Here is a 14829-nt window from a genome sequence, read left to right on the forward strand (position 1 = left end):
TATGGGGCTGTTGCTTTTAGTTTGCTTCCAACAAAAGCAAAGCAGGTTGTCCTTATCACTTGATGATTCAAGAGTAGTTGAAGAAGGTACTGAAATGCACACAATAACTGGAATATAACACAACAAAAGGCAGTCTTCTTATGCCTGGATGGCCTAGGAATGGACATCTGCTGTCTTGTCATGGCAACTTTTTGCTTGTTTGTTTTAGTTTTGTTTTTGAGATATAAAAACTACCAGTTCCAACCTACCATTAGAAAAAAACTCTGAAAGAACAGTCAGGGACTGGAATGGGCTGCCCTCACTGGTAAGTAGTGGAGTTGTTGTCTCTGGGGGTGTTCAAGAAATGAGTAGATGTGGTACTTAAGACACGCTTTAGGGGGCAATAGTGGTGGTAGGTGGACAGTTGGACTAGATGATCTTAGAGGTCTTTTCCAATCTCAATGATTCTGTGATTTCCTTCTTCAAAAATAGTAGTAGGAATAAAAAACCTGAATAATAAGGCCAGAAGACAATACACAGCACTTCACTAATATGAGCAGCTTTCACTGTTGATCACACTCAAAACAGCTTTATCCAGAATCTAAAATGCTATGTTGCATTTTCTAAATAGATATTGCTTTTGAACAAATACTACAGGTGTTGTATTAAAATCACAACAAGCTAGGCAACTTCTGCATATATAAGAATCTCATTTAAAATTAATACGAAGTTTTTGCATTTCATGAAAATAATAATTATTTAAGGCCCAGTTTGAAGCTATCAGCCAAACAAATCCTGCACAATGATACAGAAAACACAGTTTTTAATGCAAGATAATTTATTTTACTAAAAGTTTTCTGGGACTGAAGTAGCTATATATTATGAAAAACATACTTATCAAATGCTGACAGAAGTGTAATAAGCACAGATGTTGTTCTTCAAATACATTTTTTAAAACAGTTGGTACATATAAGTAATAACAGTTATTAAATCATTTTTATGCCTGTCTTGTGGAACTTTAATGTAGAGCATTACACACAAGAGACGGCATAGAGACAGATGCAAACAGGGATTAATAGCTGGGCTGCTAGCAGCTGAGTAGTCTGTATGTGTGTTAGAAGTTACACCTGTAAGAGTGTAAGAGGGGGACTGGAAGTCTGTAAGACCTGTGGCACAGTGAGTTTTAAGAGGTTTGTTTAAAGTTTTACAATGATCAGATGCTTCTAGCTCAACAAATACATAAGATCAGAAGACATTCCTCTAATCACTATTGATCTACTAGGCAAGGATGTGAAGGCCCATCATCTGGTAGCTCAAATTAGAGATGTTTAAATTAAGTGGGGAAAAAAAGACTTTCTTTTGCTTTAACTTTCAGCAGTGCAGAAGTGGCAATTTTCCCAGCACTGGCTGTGTCCCTTTCCAAGCTCTGTGCTTTAAGTCCCAGAGCAGCTGCGAGCTGAGAGCAAGGGCTATGCTATGGAAGGCCAGCTCAACAGTTTGCCTCAGCCTCTCAGCTTCCAAATGTTAACAGGCTTTGTGCATCAAGTTCTCCTTTGTATTGTCAGAGTAGCCAGGAAACAAGCACAGTTGCTGCTAATTGCTCAGAACTAACCACAAAGGAGTCTGAAGGAGCCATTTCCACTGGGTCCAGCCTATGACTGAAAAAGCCAGTGAGAAGAACAATGCCTTTCGAAACAATTTTAGTCCCATTTGGAAGAAATTAGAATGGAGATTTCTGGACGTTTTAATGAATATTTGGGTGTGCATGTTTAGATGACAAGTAATGAATGTGGCAAAAGCAAACAACAACAAAACAATCATTCTATTTATCCCCAAATCTGCTTGCCTTTCTTCTCCCTTATCCAAGCAAGCTTCAGTTGTTAAACACATAGTGCAAGGTGACATTTTGTATGACATGCCAGTATGAACACATCCAGCATTTTAAAGTATTTTACTTGTAGGACAGTAAAATACAAAGTAACTTTTTTTTGCAGTTCTCTGAATTTTTCCAAAATATTCTGCAGGAACTGTTGTCAAGATGGAGTTGGACAAAGGTGATGACTACAACGACTACTACAGTATGTTACAATCAGCTTATTTGTAATGCCTCAAAAAACAATCAATAGCAAAATGACCTTCATTTAAATCTATCAAGCCCAAGTACACTCAGTTTAATTGCAAAGCTCTTAACTCCAGTCATTTCCTGGATATAAGGCTACTTTACTCAAGCTACAGCGTTTTTAATTTCTCTTGCACTGAAAAGCAGCATACTCAGCTCACAAGTAATGCTTCCATAAAAGCCTATCTGTCAGGTTTCTTGATGTCTCTGTGTTTTTCAGGATATGAAGACCACAGCACTGTAAGCACTCCACTATTGCAGAATAAATATCGCATAACCACAAAGCAGTGATGACATTACTTGTATATTATATAAGATGAGCTTTCTGAAATGTAAACCAAGTGTCCACATCTCTTTCTGTTCATCAATTCATCCAAAAGCAGCTTGTTTAGAAGAACTGATTTCGTATGATTTTTCCATCCTTTAAGCAAGACACATTCCTCCTAAAGACATTACTTTCAGTGGCTTTCCTTTTGTGTATCTAAAACTCTCACTTCCTCCAGGAATAACAATATCCTTGCTCAAACAACACGTTTAAATGCTACGGATATTTCACAGCTGACTCAGGTGGGCCTAAGTCAACAGCTAGCAGAGGATATGTTTTTAAACAGCAAAATGTGTTGCTGCTGCTTCTTTCTTTAGTGTTGTTATACAATGTATGAGAACAGCTGCACAGGATCAGATCTAACAAAGATCAGCTCACTATCTTGACTCCCTCTGGCTATAAGGGGATGCCCAGTGAAGAGAATAAAACTAAGGAAAACATGTCGTGATACATTCTCAAATAATCACTCACAATTGAGAGATCTGCAGATTTGGGATTTCTGCTTAAGTTAAGTGTGCTGCATCCAAGTATTACATATAGTAAGGCATAACCCATCATTTACTTTGGAAACTATTTCTTTAAGCATGAGAAATACTGATCTTAAGCAATCGTGCATAATATGATACTAAGCAAACACTGCTATAAAGAACTATAAAGCTGAGATGAAAACACTTTTACTTCTATGATTATATCTACCTTAGTCATTCAAATCTTCACCCCATCTGTGCTAATGTGTTGCTTCAGTTAAACTTATTCCAAGCTGTCTCTCAGAGTACAGAACTGTCAGCTTAAAGTAGTTTTCACACTGGAATGTATATAATGGAATCTGCACAGTAACCTTTTCTAAATATTTGACTCCTTTGAGCTTATCACCTGTAACGCAGTCTATTAAGATTTCCCTATGTTTCATGTGGTATCTACATTATGCATGTACAGGTATTATGGATACTCCTTGTTGTTTGAAACACCTCATAGGCTGGAAATTTCTTTCCAATATACCAGAAACAAAATTCCTTCTAAAATTCTGCTTAAATCACTTGATTATTTTCCATTAGGAGTTTCAAACCTAAGACCCAAAGTATACATTTATTCTGCCTTTCCTCAAAGCTTCTTAATTTTTCCACCCTGACTAACAGCAGTAGCAACTGCTAATTCTTAATAAAAAAAAAAAGAACAAAAAAAAAAAAAAAAAAGAACAAGGCAATGAAAGTATCATCATTTACCACTAAACCCTTCTGAAATGTATGACAACTTGCCTAATGAAATGCTCATCAAGAAACTGAATTGGATGTAACTTGAAACAAAAGCACAATCTATTAAAAAACAAAACAAAAACCTCAAAGATATTAAACCTTGTAAAAGATAGTCTGTAATATTCATTAATATTAAAACTTGTTCTTCTTTTAAAAACACTCTAAATAGACAACATCCAGTACATCACCGTTTAGGGATTTCTGTCTGATACGTGACTGGGTACTGCGTCATCACAAATCATAAATGCTTACAAACCTCAGTCCTTCCCCTGATGTTGTGCCGAAGTTGAATAGAGATTTGATATTCTGAATTACAGGTAGGAGATAAAATACTTAAGCATTGGTCTTGCTTTTAACAATAAATATATTTTATTGTAACAAAAAGTCAGGGAAAAAAAGCAGCTTGCCTTCTCCTTGTGAGAAAGTAAGCAAGAAAGTAGTTATTTTCTGTTTCATATGGTCAATATATCTATTGACTAAAAAGCTTGAATTTTCTGTGGGTTTTTCTGAGATGCCCCAGGCAGTACGAACAGTACAAACACTTTCAATAAGAAGAAGAGAAATTCCTTCTTGTCCAGTCAACAGTGATCCAAACATATTGATATACTGCAAACTACTCCATTAAGGAAAAACAGCAAAATGTTATCAGAGCGGGAGTAGACTTTTCTGCTTACTTTTTGTAGAAGAATAAATAAGAGATGGAGCATTTCAGCCTCAACACCAGATTAGTCTTTACTGGGCTTGGCCTAGTTTAAGTTCCAAGAGAGACATATGTTTCTGGTATGATGACCTTGTGGTTAAGTTTGGCTATAAGAAGTTCTTGCACCTGAGGAATGCTGAATTCTGAATTTTCCTCTGATGCTAAATAGTTCTCTGCCAGCTTTGGTCCTCTTTCAACTTCATTTACTTTTGTCAAGTAATATGTCACAGCTAAGAAGTTTCATGGAAAAAATAATACGAGTGAGAGCAATATTTTCATTCATAAGTAAGACTTCTGCCCAAACAGTGTGTCACCTCACCTTTTTTAATACTAACATGCTATATAGTTGCCAGCAGAAAAAACATAGTGAGCCAAGTTAATACGGTGAATAAACTGCTTCAGCCTGTAGACTGAAGAAACAGAAGAAGACATAAAACAAGAAGCTGAACATATATGTGCATGAGACTGCATAACTTCCTCTCTAATTTTGAGGTCACAGATACATCTGACCAGCTAAAATAAATAATTCTGTAAACTAACCCATGCACTTTTACTCCCTTTACTTTTGCACTGTTAATGAAACAAATGTAAGGCTTACCTTTCAAAACCAATCTGTCGTAATGTTTTCTCCCATGTGGAACCTATACAAAGAGGAGAAAAAAACAAACACCCTCAGTAAAGAGCCTTTACTGGACAAAGTCTCTTACTCTCCTGTTTCCACTGTGAAGCTGAAAAACATATAGCCAGGTGATTTTTTCACCCCAACAGCAGTACTTGTAAATAACATCTGTTTTCCCCAAGGTGAAGAAGTGTTAAGAGAGGCTACCACCAGATGACATAACTATGGAGGGGGGGTGTCAGCCTATATAACTCCTTCACACCACAAAGCAGCCCATGACTGCTACAGTTCACTGCAATTCCAGGGGTGGTCTCCTCTCCTCAGAGCAGTGGGATCTGTGCACGACTCCTGAAAGCCCTGAGCTGGCATCTCACATCACGCACTCTTCACATTTCAGCTTTTCATTTTACTGCAGCATTCGCCCGACTCTTGCTGAAAGCTTTACAGCTCCTTCTGAAACCCGGCCCTTTTATTTTTTCAGCAAAAGCATGAAGATGTATTTCTGCTTTATTGTTTAACCCTCCACAGTCATAAAAATGACTGCAGTGGACTCACTCACTCTTTCTCAAAATGATCAAGAACGCCGCCCTGAAAACTATTCAACTGGATGGATCCATTAAGGGATTTTCTTCAGTAGTTCTTGTGCACTAAACAAACCTTTACCCAGGCTTTCTCAAAAATGCTCCCCTGCCTTAGCCATAACCAGTAGGAGATCAGTTTTTGACTTATGCTAGTTTTTTGCTTTTTGTCAGCATCATTATACACACGAGCTACAAAGAGCATAAATATCTCAAGATGTACAGGTCTGCAAGGGAAATACATAGAGGGACATGAAACAGGGTCATAGATTGCTTGCTGCTTTTTCTCACTCCTGTGGGAAATGTAACAGGCCTGTATGCAATGAAAGCAACTACAGTTCTGTTTGAATGCTTCATCGTACTTAAACTGAAACTGGAGAACTAAGAAGAGAAACAAATATTAGGAACAAGCAGATTCTCTAGGGCTGATATCTAGTAGCACCAGAGAAAGTCCAAGACAAGCAGCTATGTTGCTCCAAGTGAACTGAGAGAGGAAAGATGTGAAGGAAGCAACTTTAAATGTACAGAATTTCAGCATGAAATGCACATTGTGCAGTGAGTGCCCATACAAAGACTGTAACAAATCCACAGATTAGTACAGGAAAAATAAGACATTAATATTATCAATAACAAAAAAAAACCCAACTCTGTAGATGTTTCTCATATCACCACTGTATTTGCATTCAGTTAAAGGCATCAGCTCAGAAATCAATGTTTGTAGTGTGATATTTATCAAATCAGCAACATGTTAAATATTTGCACAGGACCTAGTAGATAGTCCTTGAATTCACGACACTGCAGATCTAGAATCCAAAGACTCAACTTCTAGGAAAACTTAGAACTTATTTAAAGAAATAATACATTATTCTGTACAATTTTATGTAGCATTTGTCCCTGTAAATCACAATCTGTGCAAGTAAAAACTGAAGCTAATATAACTTGAAAATTTAGAAAGACCCTAAAAAACAACAACCTGTTCTAATGAAAATTTCAGGGCAATAGATCTTTTCTGTTCAGAACCATGACTATAGCCAGTGATTAATGTAAAAACACTTAGTTTTTGACCCCATTCAGTCCAAAGCAGACAGGGATTTCAGGCAGGCCCATACTCAGCAGAGTACACAGAGATAAAAGGCTTCCAAACTGAGGTGAAGGGAGGTCTACCAGGAGTTTCTACTGTGACAGTTATATTTGAGTGAGGTGAGGCAAGACTTCAGCCTGCACAACCACTGAAGTCACTTTTCTCCAACACTCTGCACAGATTTTTTGCAAAGAAGCCCTCTAAACACACCTTCAAAATCAAAGAAGCAGAAGCAAACCATGCATTCAATTCAAAATATGAACACACACACAAAAAAATCATATAGTACAATAAACTATCAACATTTCATTGGGATACATTAAGATCTGCTCCATTAACATGTTCTTTTACAGATTATTCCCCAAACCCACCACCTCCTGCATATTCTGGAGTATATCTGGTGTTATGGAGCACATCACTGCTAAGAAGCTGACTGTGCCACTCACTCCACCCATAAGCACAAAGCAGATGTGAGCAATTCTGCATGTAGTTTGTGTGCTTCTGCTGGCTGTTCAATCAACAGTTCAACAGGTTTTGAAGTCTGAAGATTTGAAGACTGTTGAAGAAAAGAAGTTTCAACAGTATTTCTTAAAGCACAGACTAATATTGGCAGCTTCAGTCAGTGTTTCTATTCTTTCCACTGTTTTGTATACTAGTTATATGAATTTTTCACTCAATGGCTGGCTACACTTCAGTTGCATGATATATAGAGCGTCCCACAGTTGAGAGAGAAAGAAAAAAAAGGAAAAAAAAGCAAAAGAGAAAAGGGGAATTGGGTCTCCACTGGTTTGAAATCATCTTTTGGCTGCAGCTGGTTAGCAGACCGCTCTTTGAATTGCATGTGGCTCCTCCAAGGCAAAGCCTGCCAAGAACACAACTAACATTTCATATTAAAAAAATATACATCTTTTTTATGGAGTCCTATTTTAAAATGTTTATGATCTAAACATTCTGTTTTAAGATTTGCCAGTTTCATTCTCAGTAGTATCAACTTCTATATTGCACTAACAGCCAAAAGTAAATACCCTGAGGTAACAGCAGCACTAAGAAGAATAACGCTATTAAAAGTCTAGAAAACTTATTATTTGATTTAAACCTTTCCCAGTGCTTCCAAAACATTAAACAAGATTTAAGTCACGTAACTCTCATTAAAATCAAAACAGGAGTTTTTCACGAATTAAAGACTTGATCCTGCTCCCAAAGAAATCAATAGGATTTTGGCTGTTCAGTTCAGTCTTTCTCTGCTGGGAACGTGGAAAACATTCACCTGTCAACTTTCTGCATCAGACCACTGCTACACTTTGGTTGCTAAGCTAATTTGGCTTCTCTTTGCTGTCTGTTTTTTACCACCATGACAAAAATACCAGATCTGTTTATAAGAATATCTTAATTTGGTATCCATGTAATTAAGCTTTTGTTCCAAATATTTGCTCCCGAGTGCCTGACCATTCCCATCTGTTCCAAAGATTCTGTTTCACATTAACAGAACTAGCTTTAAAACTCTTCAAAAAGATGAAGTATAATGTACTTCATGAATTACTGTTCACATATAATATGAACAACAGTAAAATGCACATCATGCTCACATATGATCTCTATGAAGTTCTAGAATGAGCACATAAGAATATGAGATTTAATAAGGTAAAATGAAAGGTATCTTGCGAAATGGAAAGTTGCTTTCTTTTACACATAGACTTTCATGTACATAGCAGTTTGTGTGTTTGATTTGATTACAACTACCTTATTAATCAAATGAGAGGACTCATCATCCACTGCTAGGCTACTTGCTTTTGCAAGTTCTTCATGACTTACATGAAGTGGCTTACAAAGCACAATAATAGGCTTACCAACAGCATAGTGTAATATAGTAGCTAAGTGATTTTCAGATACTGATGGAGGCAGCACAACTGTTCTCTCAGAGCCAACTCATTCTGTATGTGCCTGCTCAGTAGAGGTCTGTAGCTGCTCCTGGATAAAGCTGGCATGCTTCGTATTTCATCCTCAGGCAGATATATGATTAAAGTTTCTACAGGTCTGACTGCATGCAATGATTAGCTGCAGCCCCACTACCTTCTAACTTCTCCAGAGTAGTAGACTACAAACAAAAACGATGGCAATTTCTGCATTTTTTTCTCACTATGATCTGACATACGAACTATACAACCTAATTGAAATAAAAAAATAAAATAAAAAATTAAAATTAAATTAAAAAAAAATGACATTTTTCAATAAGCATTAAGTGAGCCTGACAGAATTCAAGAAATCAGAGTAGTACAAAGACCAACAATGACTGGAATAAATGGACAAAATATCTGTAAATTACATTAACTCAAAGGTGAAACAAAGAACAGCATAGGTTTCTAGGAGCCTGTCCATAGAGCAAGAATCAGAATCACACAGGCTCTCTGAAGAACCCACCAAGGTACCAGACATAGCACAGTCACACTAAGTTCATGAGGTATGTGTGGATTGGACCTATGTAACCCTACTATGATATTTTAGAAACAGGTAGGTGTTCTTGGAGCAGTAACTGCATTGGTCTTTTTTCTCACATTGTAAAGGAAGAGTTTCAGAGAATTGACTTCGTACAGTTTAGAATAATCCTACCAATTTCAGAATTTTGATGTAAAGCCTGGGATACTTACTGGGACATTTAGTCTCCAAATCAGAAACAAACAAAAAAACAGTTTGCATATCCAAGAGATACAAAACAGTGATACAGAATACTCCAGAAACAGAAAGGAACAACCTTTCTGCTGTAGATTTCACGCTCAACTCTTTCTCAAACACCTTAGCAGAGAACAGCATACATAATAGGATAATAATATGATAATAGTCTGGTGTGGGTTGGAAGGGACCTTAGAGATCATTGAGTCCAACCCCTAGGATTCAAGCCTCCTGTGTAGCAGAGCGGCACTTCTACCACTTGTGCCACAGGGGGGATTTGAACCCCAGGCCCCAGTGTTGCAAGGCAGCATTCCTACCACTGCCCCACCGGGGTACAAAGGACAGGCCAGTTAGACTAGTCAGGAACACAATATCTGAATCCACACCTAAAACGTCTCAACGAACTGGAAGAGCAAACTGGTTTGTCCTGACAGCACTTTCTTTTGCTAGAGACACTTGTACCACATAAACCATTTGAAGTTCCTCAATTTCTTTTCCAGGCAGTGCTGCTCTGCTGTATCATCTTCTTCATCACTTTATTACTTACAGACCTGTACTGCTAACTAGCTGAAAAACACATCACTGCAGCTGATAAAAGCTGGCATGTTTGGAACATACACTTTTCACCAACTTCATGTACTATTAATCAAATTTACAATTGCTTGCTCCAATTGGCAAACTGCTGTCTCCTCTCAGAAATATTTTAGATTATATCTTCCCAAATATCCAGTTGTTGTTTTTAATCAATATAAAAACTCTGCTTTTACAAAACAGACCAGAGGAATTGAATACAGAAACGCGTGTGGGAAGAAACTTCTTAGTTTCTCCGCTGTACCATAGAGATAATGAACACTTATCTGTCCATTAACTATCCAGTTGCTAGATGTTACATGCACTGCACCTCTTACAAAAATGATACAACTTGAAGTGGTATCAGACAATGCTGCCTTAACAGTTAGCAATTATCTCTCTATTTTACAAAACAAATCTCTCATGCACTTCCTCTTCCTTTGAATGGAACTACCTAGGCTGCATCCTGCACTCCTCACTCTGGTATTAATCACAGTATATAATCTGGGTTAATAACATGACATTCCTTTAAGGTGACGTCTTTTAATATGGCATGTTACTACTCTGCTGTGCCTATGCTAGTGTTTTAATTGAGATCAGAAAAGCATTTCTTGAGCAAATCTCCTGGCCATCTCCACTTTGCATGCTCTGGTTTGCGTGACAGGATTCCTTTCACATGAAATTAAACCACTCCCCAAGGACACAACCGTTGTTTTTCAACATTTAACAGGAATTCAGTCGGCATGACCAGACCAGAGCTAATCTGCCATAAACCCCACTTAAAACACATATGGCATGGCAGGCAGGGAGCACAAAGTGCTCCATTCCTACCATACAGAGCTCACTAATGCAGATGGGGCTTACACCACCACTTCCAGTCTGAGTATGCTCCCAGAAGAACCTTCTAGTCACAGTCAACTATGAGAAGGAAGGGACAGGAGAAACTATTTTCCTGGCCTGACCCAACGTGGGGGACTCTTGGATGCTTCATGTCACCATACTTCCCATGCAACCCAGGGAGTCAGTTCTTGAAGGCAAAAAGGACAGAGTATTTCATTTTGAGAACGAGCCTATGAGAAGGAATAAGAAATAAATCTTGTCTGTTACGTTTGCTGTAGACACTAAAATCACCAGTAATGTAAAAGAGGAGGGCCAACAGTCTAGGACACTGGCTACATGATGAAAATGTTTACTGAAAACATACCAAGTGAGAGGTCATACTAAGAGCAAAGACCAGACATCACAAGACTTTCTTCAAACTGGTTTTCAACAGGTTAATGACTGAATAAAGAGTACAAATTTGATCCCTATGTGATAACATTATGGGAAAGATTTACTGTGCGTTTTCTCCTGTGAGACCAATATCAAATTATTATCATGAGATACAAAAATGATTTTCCTATTGAAAAATAATTCTTGACTCATTCTATGTTAACTGCAAAAATAAATAAATAAATAAATAAATAAAAACCACTAGCTGTCCCCTAAGGACATTTTAATGAGGGGGAACTATTACTAATAAAAACTGAGCAGATCAGGAACACGAAGCAAAGTGCAGTAGAACTGATAGTATGCTTCTGCACATGCATGGAGCTGTCTATTGCTTTAAAATGAATATTAAAAAGACAACAACTATGGTCAAAAGATTAATAGCTGTGTCTGGCATTCTAGTCTTCCAATCTGCAGCTTCCCTGGAGCTCTGGGAGCCCAGAAGGATCAGGAAAACTTCCAGATAGGGATTCTAAATAAGGATGCCAATGGGAAACCTAAAAGCAGTTGCTCTGTAAGCCCAACCCCTAATTTTCTTTGATCCTGATTAGCATCAGATCTGGGGATATCAGGGAAGACCATTATTAAAATTGATCATTGAACTGAAAATAGTTAACCTGGCATGAAACAATCCCTGGGATATATGTGATCCAGCATCTCACCAGTCAGACTATGCCAAATGGAGGCAGGGACAAATCCAGCTCACTTTGGGTAAGGGTAAGACCAGTACCTCTGCCTGATCCATGGGCTATAGAAACAACAGGAATGATTTGCATCAAGTTTGTGGATTTTGATAGTTTGGCTGAATGGAATCAAATAGGAATAATGATTAGCAACAAAAATCCTGTTTAGCAGTAACACAAACCATAGTTATTTTTTCTACCCTCTTAAACTACTGATCAGACAAAACAGGGGTAGTGTTCTGCATATGATCATTTCAAGAAAATGGGAGTAGAGAAAGCAAGTTTCCTTTATTCATTAAATACATGGGGCAAAGCTTGCTTTAAATGTGAAGGTTATGTGTTTTGTATAAGAAGCACACAATATTTTATAGGCAAAGATGACTTGGTAATTAAACAGCAGAGGAAAAAATTACAAGCAAAAAAGAAAAGCTGTGAGAGCATGTTTGTTCTTCTATGTCAGACCAGTTTAAAAGGTCTCCAGTTAATAACTTCTATTGGCATTAAAAATAAAAAATAATAAAAAAATAACAGGTTTTTTAATACCGATATTGACTTCTTCTTTGGGAGAACTACTTCAGATAAAACTTTAGATAGTAAATAGAATGCTTTTGTTTTTTTTTAAATCAATCTATTCTTTATCCATTTGTTTCCTCTAATGGTTGATGCTCTAATATAACCTGAATTCATCCTGTCAGCTTTAACTTTTTCTAAGTAGGCCTGATCCTCTTCCTCATAAAAGGGTAAACCACTGAAAAACAAAATAAAATAAAAAAGATAAGTCAAAGAATCATTAAAGTTGAAAAGATCACCAAGACCATCTAGTCCAACTGCCAGCTCATTGCCACCATAATGATTTTGCATGTTGCACAAAGAATTCTGCAGGCCACCAACACAAGCTCACCTTGCAGGAGTAAGGCAGGAAAGAATCAGGTGGCATACATATAACCAATCTTTTACTTTTATAGCAGAAAAAGCCTTCAGGGCTCTGAAGACAAGTCTCAAAGGAAGGTGAGATTTTTTGCCGTTGCTGTGGGAGATGTCAAGCTCAGCTCAGAGAGGCACAGAGACCATCAAAGTTATGCTCAAGATCATTGGAAAAGAGGCCAAATAATAACTAAATGAGCCCTTTTTTCAAATGTGGAAGACTGGCTTTTCTTTGATTTTCAAAGTCAAAGCAAAAGAACTTAAAACTTGTAGTAAGTTTTATTTTTCGTAAACCTGGAGAAAATGAGATTTCTCTCCATTTTAGTTGGCAGAGAAATTCTCTCCTCTCTCACTCTAACCAACAGTGCTCTGTCTGCTAAATAGCATCTTAGAGGCAAGGTTTTCACTTTAGAGAGTAATTGACGGGCATGCTTCCAATTTATAGAGCTACCCTCTGCTTAGTTTTATTGTAACATAATATACTGTTATGAATTATAATGTCGACCTAGTTTCCTGCAGTGATGAATGTGTGTAGCGTGCCAGCCCAAGGAATTTACTTTTCATTGTCCCATTTTCTCTTTTCATCTCATTAGAAGAAGGAGGAGTTGGCTCTTTCCAAATTCTGTAGCATAATCATAGGGGAAGGGAAAGAAAACGTAGAAAGTATGTCTTTAGTAGAACATCCACACACAAGAAATTATGGACAAGAGAAATAAGCATCAGAAACCAGTAAACTGCGCACCGAAATAGGAGTAACATTAAAACAACAGAGAATCAGCATTCTAGCGGTAGTGTCTTTGACTCCGCTAACATTTTGTCGTGCATTCCTTTTCTCTGAAGTTGCTTTTTTGGAATACATTTTTTTTCTAAAGATAATAAAGAACAATTTCATGCATGTCTGCTTGCAGAAGAACACATGCGCTGTGTGATGAAGGTATCAGCACAGTGGTAGGACCAAGGAACTCCCCATCTTAAAATTATTAATTTAAAGAAAAATCTTTCAAAAAACATTTCAGTGGCTAAAATGACAGTAGGTACAAAAAGTTGAAGTGACACAGGAAGAACGATATCAAGAATAAAGATCAGAAAACTGGCTAGAGATGTGTACATCCTCAGTCCAGAACCTTCCATAGAAAAAGAAAACAGGACTTCCAAACTCTCTTTCTGTTTGTCACTAAATGAAGACCTCAGTGACTGCATAAAGCAGCAAGACATTTGGGGTATGAAATCTTAACCAAATCCATGAGACCTCTTCATAAGAGAAATCTGGATCTGGAAAGACGAGTTTCTTCAAGCACTAGCATTAAGGAGGCAGATTCACATTGATAACCTAGCACCTAGGCTGTATCTACTACAACTTCTTCCTCTGCACACCTGGAACAATTGGATTTCTCTTACCCCAGTCCCAGGTGAGCATCTCTCACCTCTTCCTTGCTCATGATCTGTGAAACAAGCAAGATCAAGCAACAAAGATGCCTAGAAAGATTTTGGCAAGAAGCAATGCTATTGCATTCAGTTTGGTCTATAATAGACTGCAGGATTACATCCAGTGTATTAGCAGATCATTTTCCAACACTTAATTACTTTTCATTAGGATTCCACAAATAGCATGAGCACTACCAACAAATTAAAGAAATCACTGTGTTGCCTAATCGTGTTCATTTTTAAAAGCAGTCTGTGCTATCTGTCTTGATGCTTCAAGAAGTTTACAAATAGTTTGATCTTTCTACAGTTATGTGCTTAATAAGGAGTATTGGAGAGCAATTACTCCTGCTTTGTTTGGCTATGGCTAATCCTTTCCAAATAAAATCAACATAAGAATTGAGAGGTATGCCACTCTTATGAGCTAACAGGTGACAAGAGTAGTCTCACACTTACTTAAAGTGTGGTTACTTAGTCCTCACTCAAACACATTTTAATTAAGGGCTTCATAAGGGCATTACAAGAGTTATATCGTTTTAGTAAATACTGAAGAGGATGATGAGTGGTAATAATTTCCCACTCAGTGGGGATTTTTATGTTACTGAAACCATGAGCAATTGAGACGTGTGACTCTCAAGTG

General features: G+C 37.4%; 1 protein-coding gene across 13 annotated transcripts in view; it reads right to left on the minus strand.

Annotated features, from left to right (window-relative positions):
• The window catches only part of PIEZO2 (piezo type mechanosensitive ion channel component 2), a 273894-nt gene that overhangs the window by 143524 nt on the left and 115541 nt on the right, over positions 1 to 14829 (minus strand). For all 13 annotated transcript variants that reach the window (XR_014942627.1, XM_085537509.1, XM_032442626.2 and 10 more), the window contains exon 4: positions 4975 to 5017. Coding sequence is in view for 12 of the 13 variants with exons in the window: in XM_085537509.1 (XP_085393635.1) it covers positions 4975 to 5017 (43 nt within the window). In the remaining variant the exon portion in view is untranslated. The remainder of the gene's footprint in view (positions 1 to 4974; positions 5018 to 14829) is intronic.

This window comes from Coturnix japonica, chromosome 2, assembly GCF_054131305.1.
Source record: "Coturnix japonica strain WE chromosome 2, WE-NBRP24, whole genome shotgun sequence".
Classification (NCBI taxonomy): Eukaryota; Metazoa; Chordata; class Aves; order Galliformes; family Phasianidae; genus Coturnix; species Coturnix japonica.